Source organism: Sinocyclocheilus anshuiensis, unplaced genomic scaffold (assembly GCF_001515605.1).
Source record: "Sinocyclocheilus anshuiensis isolate Anshui unplaced genomic scaffold, SAMN03320099.WGS_v1.1 scaffold4535, whole genome shotgun sequence".
In the NCBI taxonomy this organism is placed as follows: domain Eukaryota; kingdom Metazoa; phylum Chordata; class Actinopteri; order Cypriniformes; family Cyprinidae; genus Sinocyclocheilus; species Sinocyclocheilus anshuiensis.
Window position 1 is genome coordinate 7,195 of NW_015551264.1, and position 9,234 is coordinate 16,428.

The 9,234-nt window shown below is 37.1% G+C and overlaps 1 protein-coding gene across 1 annotated transcript in view; it reads right to left on the reverse strand.

Annotated features, from left to right (window-relative positions):
* The window catches only part of LOC107663447 (uncharacterized), a gene marked incomplete at its 5' end in the record, with an annotated part of 26,823 nt that overhangs the window by 4,531 nt on the left and 13,058 nt on the right, over positions 1–9,234 (reverse strand). Inside the window, 5 exons of the mRNA XM_016453688.1 lie at positions 759–971; positions 1,052–1,150; positions 1,539–1,568; positions 7,144–7,335; positions 8,164–8,193. Of these exons, the coding sequence (XP_016309174.1) occupies positions 759–971; positions 1,052–1,150; positions 1,539–1,568; positions 7,144–7,335; positions 8,164–8,193 (564 nt within the window). The remainder of the gene's footprint in view (positions 1–758; positions 972–1,051; positions 1,151–1,538; positions 1,569–7,143; positions 7,336–8,163; positions 8,194–9,234) is intronic.

Below are 9,234 nucleotides of genomic sequence, written 5' to 3' on the forward strand. Positions count from 1 at the left end.
TTATGGGTTAATTTTCATTTTTGGGTGAACTAACCCTTTAACAATCTGTCCATCATGGACACGGACATTTTTTTCTGCGCCTAACCGACTAATACAATTTTAGCCTAAGACTAAGCCTCTTCTAGTCGACTAATATTTAGTGGTAATAGTGCAGTACAAATTGTGCCAGGCAGTTTTTCTGAATGAAGTACAATATGTACTGAGCCTAAAGGAGTCATGTTTGTTCAAAAAAGAATTTCAATGACTTAGTTTAAATATTGACAATGCAATGCAATTTCAGCTTTGTACTCCTTAAACTGGATTGTGATGGTTAGTAAATAAGATTTAGGTATTACGCTGATGTATCATGTGCAAAAAGGGATTTTACAGTTTAGTTAATTCCTCCCTAAGTGTTAGAACACATATATCTAAACATAGCTTTAGCTTAATGAAGATTAATGTGGAAATTCTGTCATCATTTATGTTTTTTCCAAACCTCTATGACTTTTTCAAACTTGTTGTCTTGCTGTATGAAGTTTGAATATCTATATGAGTAAATTAAGAGCTTGAAAGCTCTTGGTCATTATATACTGTATGGAAAAGAGCAGAATGAACATTCTGCTAAATGTCTCCTTTTGGGTTCTGTTGAAGAAAGAAAGTCATATTGGTTTGGAATGACACGAGGGTGAGTAAATAATGACAGAATGTTAATGTTTGTGTTAACTATTCCTTTAAAGTTAGCCTTATGCACCTTAACCCATCATAGTAAATGGCTTCACCTGTTGTAGTGAAATAGCCTGACTTTGGCGATGTTGTTGTTGTCATATATTCTCTGCTTGTGAAGCTGCTGGATGTTGAAGGAGTAACCTCAATGGTTCTTGTAACAGACTCCGCCTCTTTTGTTGTGCACATCAAAGTTGGCAGGCTGGTAGTTCTTCTTGTTTTGGTTGTGACAACTTCATTTGTTGTTGTCAAAGCTATATGCCCTGTTGCTGGAGTGTCATGCAATTAACGTAAATGTAGGCCTACCCAAACAATATCAACACATACAAGCATAATATGACATATATACCTGTGGTTGCCGTGCTTGTGCCATGAACTGTGGTATTCCTTCTTGCTGTTCTTTCTGTGGTGGATGATGTAAAATGTTGATGAGGCCTTTGGGTCTCTGCTGAGGCAAATACATAATACAGGACACTTTAGCCATCAGCTGTTGTCTTGGTGATAGGATTTAAGGGGGATGTGTCTCATTTTTTTGTTGTTGTTAAAATACTTTTCATATCCAGAGACAACTTTAAGTAAACTATTCGTAGGTTAATTCTCCTAAAAAAATGTAAACACACTGTGGCGCTATCAAAACATTGCTTGGTTAAGCATTCCGACACAGTAACACTGGCCCAACCATTGGCAAATGGCATGCATTCCTTTGGGTCAGGCCTGTCTGTTGGTGTGACCAATGTCAATGCATTTGGTATCGAGGTGCATAAAATACACATCACTTTTCACTTCAACAACATATACAGAAAAGACAGGGACGCATTAGGAAAGATGGCACTTACCTGAGGGCACATGTGGCTTTTTGGGATCAGCTGTAAAGTAAAAACAATAAAATCACTATATTTATCACCTGATATCTGTTAGGATGTAAAATTAAACCAACATCTACATTTCAGAATCATGTGGCGTGTCGAATCTGGTAGCTGAAACCAGTCTGCAGATTTTGGGCAGTCTGTTTTTGAACATGTTTGATATTTTACGCCAATTTTACAACACATTCTTCTAGCAAAAAGGCTTGTGTTTCTGTGTGACTTTGTGCTTGGACCAGTCGCGTAACTACGGGTGGGCCCAGTCAGGCCCACCCAGTCAGTTGCTTCAAAAAGTAACCTAATCATTGTGAATTCTGTTGCAATAATCACAATACTTGACCTATAAAAAATAAATTGTGTTGTTTATTAATTCTTGTTTGCCATATAATGATGAAGATAAGTTTGCAAACAGCCCCTTGCCGCTCAGCTACAGCAGAGATTGCTAGATGCCGTTATACATGCCTTTGTCCATATTAGGGTTTTCCTGGCACATCACGTTACTTCTATGAGTCCGTTTTGTACTTTGTGTGAGAGGGCGCCCTCCGGCTTCGAGTATGAATGAAACGTCCCCCGCGTATTCTACGCTCAAGCAGCTGAACAGCTCTGCTAGTGCTAACGTTAATTCACATATTTCTCCATCGCCAGCAGCACTCCATTCTCCAGCGTCTACCTCCCCTACACGCCAGTGAGTATCTCTGCAACAAACAAGACTCTTACCTATGCACTTTAGGTGAAGGTCAGAGTCCCAGGATATGCTGCCATCTTTTTCAGTGCATCGGATCAAGTTGGATGTTCCTGCTTTCCTTACGTAGCCCTCTGCACACTGAATGCGAATACTGTCACCGATGTAATATTGTAAATCTGGCACAGGTACTGTGTTGGGTATCAGATTTGGGGTTCCGCAGACACCTGAGATAAAGTAAGAGTAATATCACTAAAATATCACATATGCAAACAAAGAAACTCATGGATAGATATAAATTCATCAACATCTTTGCACATATCAAGATCTGTAAAAACTTTGACCTAATGGAAAGTGTTAAAAACAATACATTTTGTTTAACTTACTAAGAAATAAAGTTGCATTGTACTGTATTTAACATTTTGAAATACAATTCAGCTTTCCGCCATCAGGTAAGTGGATATGCATATAAATGACACCTATTAGGTGATCAGAAACTTGGCCCACCCACAGTGATACACTGTGCTATATCTGGGTTTGTGTAGAACCTACACTCTGCATATACTTCTGAAGGATCTCAAAGTTTGAAACGATCCATGATTATTTTAGTCTGAGATTAAGTTTGTGGTACACATTTCACCACAGATTCTTTGGTGACCATTCACAATGTAAAGCCAGACGAGACATCAATTCCACAGCCATTAGCTACGTGTTTGTAACGTAGTTCAGACAAGGAAGAAGTCAGGGTCGGCTTTAATGAGGCTCGTGATCTTTATCGAACTTTTCACAGTTCCAAACCAAAGTCACTCAAAGGTATGTTATCCCTCGATAACAACCAGTAAAAGCTGATAACACAGGCTCATCCGGGTAACTGAAGTCGGCACTATAATCTTGCTAGGAAAGTTTTTTTCTTAGTAGAAGCTTTGCGTTTGTTTAGCTAATAAAATATTAAAACTCGATTCAAAATGGTGTACAATTAATTATGTCATCCTGGTATCACGGACTCGCTCTCTCGTTTCATACAAACGCAGCTGCTGCCATTTTGCGACGATTGTTTTGTACGCTGTAATGGATTATAAGATAACTATCAAACTGGTACGATTTTAAAACATTTTCGTCTTAAATCTTTTATTGCCTTAACCCTACAAATAATGAAAATAATTAATTTAATGCTATTTTCCATCTTATTGGGACTCAAATAATACAATTTCATGATTTTTTTCAAAACTTGACTCTTATATTTGATTTTAATGTTTGTATCCCACAGGATACGTCGCCCCTTTGGGGGTATAAATTCACTGGAAACAGAACACTTGCTTATCAATGCTTGTTACAGCATGGTTGTAATTCCTGAATGTTTTGGAGTACAGACCTAACATTAGACTCTTTTTTAATAAAACACATAGCAGATTATTGCTGAAGTGAAAGCATTTCAAAAAAAGAAAGTATAAAAAAGTTATAAAAGTATAAGTTTACAGTAAAGATAATGTATACTAATTGTTTATATTTTATATAAAATAAATATTTTATAAAATATGTTGCATTCTAAAATTGCTATAATATCAAAGCCATAGGTCAAACCAATTTATGTTCCAAATTTGAAGTTGATATCACAAACATTGTGGTTCTATTGGGCACTATACCAAAAATAACCACTAGGTTACATCCAAACTCTATTGAATTTCTCTAATGCAGTTTTCTGTCACAATATCACATCTATTACAAAACAGTCACCAAATATGGAATCTTGACTATGAGACCTTTCCAACGATATGTGTTTTGTCAAGATTACAAAAAGATTTGATTTTCTAAAACACAAGCCACAAAATCACAGAGTATATATAGGCACTATATGTTTTTATATCTTGATTTATACCCCTAAAAGGGCGATGTATCCCCTGAGATACGTGACATGACGTGACATGTGACATATGGCCAAGTATGGTGACCCATACTCGGAATTAGTGCTCTGCATTTAACCCATCCAAAGTGCACACACACAGCAATGTATCCCCTGAGATACAAACATTTAGAGACAGATTACAAAAAATATAAGCATTTAATTTATAAAATTTCAATGTAAACCTAATAAGCTAATGCTGAACAACAACTTTTTAAACAGGTAAGTTCCCTCCAACGTGTGTAAATATGTGAACTAGATCAACTTTTATCGGAGGGTGAGTAGATTTCCCACTACAGGCGGCCATGCAGTTTTAAATGCTGCCCTTGAGCTAAACAAAGAATTAAGAAACAAAATTCACCTCATCTAAATATTCACAACAAAAACCCTTTCAAGATGAAACCAAGAAATGAGATCTACGCTTTCACTGCTTCTCCCCACAGCTTCTCAAATGTTTGTATCCCCCAGGATACGTGGCCCCTTTTAGGGTTAATTATTTATGTGGTGAAATGTTCTGTAATAAGTCGTGTGACTGCACCGTTTCCCTTAAATGTCCATCTAGTTTGAATTTGCCGCTTGCTCGCAACTGCTGTGTTCACGGAAGCTTTGCACTTAAATATTTCAACTCAAATCAATATTTCGTGTCTAATTATTTACTTATAATAATTAGAAGTCTTGGCCTAATGGTTAGAGAGTCGGACTTGTAACCCAAAGGTTGCAGGTTTGAGTCTCGTACCGGCAGGGATTGTAGGTGGGGGGAGTGAATGTACAGCACTCTCTCCCACCTTCAATACCACGACTGAAGTGCCCTTGAGCAAGGCACCGAACCCCCAACTGCTCCCTGGGCGCCGCAGCATAAATGGCTGCCCACTGCTCCGGGTGTGTGTTCACGGTGTGTGTGTGTGTTCACTGCTGTGTGTGTGCACTTTGGATGGGATAAATGCAGAGCACTAATTCCAAGTATGGGTCACCATACTTGGCCACATGTCACGTCACTTTTTTTTTTTTTTTTTATGTGGCAAGTAGCCGTGTAATAAGCGGGATAATGTACATCCAGCCGGTTGTTATCGCAGAATAACCCCCGACATGGTGATCAGGACCCCGACGCGACCAGCTGGATGTACATTATCCCTTACATAACATAATCATTCTTTGAAAGGAAACATATGGGGGAGCATTTGTGCAGTAAAGATGTGCTTTTGCAATCTGTTGAAGTCATTTTCAAGAACTCATAGAAATATAAATCATTTATTACATCCAATGTATGATACAAATACAAGATGGTATTAACTGACTTGTGTATGGACTTTTCCCCTTTCTTTCAACAATATATATTCCACTTTAGATGAGAAAAAAGTAGGTTTTTATTTACTAAAAATCACACATTTTAACTGCAAGATGTCATTTGTGATGACACAGCTTACTGTAAAAGATCAAAAATTCCACATCCTCCTTTGTGTGCATTTCTTAGTATGTTGCCTCTAAACCGAAAAAAGGATGTTCTGAATAGTGTTTAACTCTTAAACATTTATAGCCTAGAACAAATGATAACTATTATATTCTCTGTTGCTATATGAATAATTCTTAGGCAATTATGTTAGGGGAAGAAATGTTAAAGATTTGGGCTGGTAACTGAAACCTTGCACAAACCCGATCTATTTTTATTTTCATATGCTGATCTACAAGTCATCACTATTTTTTCCCCTTAATCAAGATAATTGACCTCAGAGTAAGAAGAACCATTAATTATTAACGGAATGGTTGACTTAAAAATTAATCATAATTAATATGATTATTAATTCAAATGAATCATAATTAATAAATTAAAATTAGAAGGAAAGATTTGTGAGCAACATCTTAAATTGCATTGTTTACCACACAAGAGCACTGTATGGTTTCAGAAAATGAGTAATGTACTAGATTTATGGTGCTTTTTGGAGCTTGACAGACATGGGCACTAAACTGCTGTTGTATTCAAAAGAACTGCATAATTATTCTTCAAAATTATAATTTTGTGTTCAACATAATAACAGCATATGGGTTTCAAATTATGAATGAGAGTAAATAATAGCAGAAATTTCATGTTTGTGGGAACTATTCCCTTAATTTAATATCTAGAATAAATATTGTGATGTAACAGTTTAAACTTCCAGTTTCTGAAAAATCAGCTCAAGTATCCTATAGTACATAAGAAGGTTTCTTTGAATTAACTAGTAAAGCCATTGTGTAAATGCACACACACAATATATATATATATATATATATATATATATATATATATTTAGTTAGTTAGTTAGTTAATATGTATGGTGTATTTCACCACTTCAACTGTTGTTCTATTCCAGCATTTACTCCAACAGCATTTGTCCATTTCTCCACGATTCCCAGCATGAAAATAAATAAATAAATAAATAAAAAGGGTAAAGCTCGGCATTTAAACAAACAAACAAATAAATAAAAGCAAGCTGCAAGTAATGTAATTATTATTTCCATAATCTAGGGGATTGTCACATGAATGGGTTTTCACTATTTCATATTCCATATTCAAGTTAATGTTCCTTCTCTAGTTTCTTTTTTCAAGACGTGGTTTCGTTTTTTTACTAGAAAGGCCCTATTAATTCATGGAGAACGTGCTTTAGCCAACCAATTAAATTTATTAGTAGTAGAGTCCACAGTTAAGCAGTAATGCTGAACCTCAGCATAATGTGTGCAATATGCAATAACACTCTTCAGGTTTACTCAACATGTAAATGTGTATTTTCCCGTAATGTTGATCCAAACTTACCTCTTTTGAAGTAAGTTTTTGAACATGTTTGATATTGTACGCCAATTTTACAACACATTCTTCTAGCAAGAAGGCTTGTGTTTCTGTGTGAATTTGTGCTTGGACCAACTTGAAAGTTTACGATTTAGCTAAAGTAAAAACAAGGGGGCGGACATGTCATGCGCGCCAGTCATGTAATGTCCAGTATCTCTGCAACAAACAAGACTCTTACGTATGCACTTTAGGGGAAGTTCAGAGTGCCAGGATATGCTGCCATCTTTTTCAGTGCATCGGATCAGGTTGGATGTTCTTGCTTGCCTTACGTAGCCCTCTGCACACTGAATGCGAATACTGTCACCGATGTGATATTGTAAGTCTGGCACAGGTACTGTGTTGGGTATCAGATTTGGGGTTCCACAGACACCTGAGATAAAGTAAGAGTAATATCATTAAAACATCACATATGTAAACAAAGAAACTCATGGATAGATATATATTCATCAACATCTTTGCACATATCAAGATCTGTAAAAACTTTGACCTAATGGAAAGTGTGTTAAAAACAATACATTTTGTTTAACTTACTAAGAAATAAAGTTGCATTGTACTGTATTTAACATTTTGAAATACAATTCAGCTTTCCGCCATCAGGTAAGTGGATATGCATATAAATGACACCTATTAGGTGGTCAGAAACTTGGCCCACCCACAGTGATACACTGTGCTATATCTGGGTTTGTGTAGAACCTACACTCTGCATATACTTCTGAAGGATCTCAAAGTTTGAAACAATCCATGATTATTTTAGTCTGAGATTAAGTTTGTGTACACATTTCACCACAGATTCTTTGGTGACCGTTTCACAATGTAAAGCCAGACGAGACATCAATTCCACAGCCATTAGCTACGTGTTTGTAACGTAGTTCAGACAAGGAAGAAGTCAGGGTCGGCTTTACTGAGGCCCGTGATCTTTATCGAACTTTTCACAGTTCCAAAACAAAGTCACTCAAAGGTATGTTATCCCTCGATAATTTTAATTGATAATTGATAAGTTTCATACAAATGCAGCTGCTGCCATTTTGCGACGATTGTTTTGTACCATTGGCAAATGGCATTCCTTTGGGTCAGGCCTGTCTGTTGGTGTGACCAATGTCAATGCATTTGGTATCTAGGTGCATAAAATACACAAATCACTTTTCACTTCAACAACATATACAGAAAAGACGGACGCATTAGGAAAGATGGCACTTACCTGAGGGCACATGTGGCTTTTTGGGATCAGCTGTAAAGTAGAAACAATAAAATCACTATATTTATCACCTGATATCTGTTAGGATGTAAAATTAAACCAACATCTACATTTCAGAATCATGTGGCGTTTACAAAGAGTGTCGAATCTGGTAGCTGAAACCAGTCTGCAGATTTTGGGCAGTCTGTTTTTGAACATGTTTGATATTTTATGCCAATTTTACAACACATTCTTCTAGCAAAAAGGCTTGTGTTTCTGTGTGACTTTGTGCTTGGACCAGTCGCGTAACTACGGGTGGGTCCAGTCAGGCCCACCGAGTCAGTTGCTTCAAAAAGTAACCTAATCATTGTGAATTCTGTTGCAATAATCACAATACTTGACCTATAAAAAATAAATTGTGTTGTTTCTTAATTCTTGTTTGCCATATAATGATGAAGATAAGTTTGCAAACAGCCCCTTGCCTCTCAGCTACAGCAGAGATTGCTGGATGCCGTTATACATGCCTTTGTCCATATTAGGGTTTTCCTGGCACATCACGTTACTTCTATGAGTCCGTTTTGTACTTTGTGTGAGAGAGCGCCCTCCGGCTTCGAGTATGAATGAAACGTCCCCCGCATATTCTACGCTCAAGCAGCTGAACAGCTCTGCTATTGCTAACGTTAATTCACATATTTCTCCATCTCCAGCAGCACTCCATTCTCCAGCGTCTACCTCCCCTACACGCCAGTGTACAGGTACATTAATCTACATTTTCCTACTCCAAATTTGAAGTTGATATCACAAAAATTGTGGTTCCTGTGAAAAAGAACTGCATAATTACTCTTCAAAATTATCCTTTTGTGTTCAACATAATAACAGCTTATGGGTGTCAAACTATGAATGAGAGCAAATAATAGCAGAAATTTCATGTTTGTGGGAACTATTCCCTTAATTTAAAGGGGTCATATGATGCGATTTACATGTGGTTGCCGCAAGCCTGCCGGCCGTTCCTCACTCTAGGTCGCCGGCCTCCGCTCACTCAAGCCCGCCGTGTGTGACGCTGTGTGTTTCGTTGTGAAAGCGAAACTACTTTGT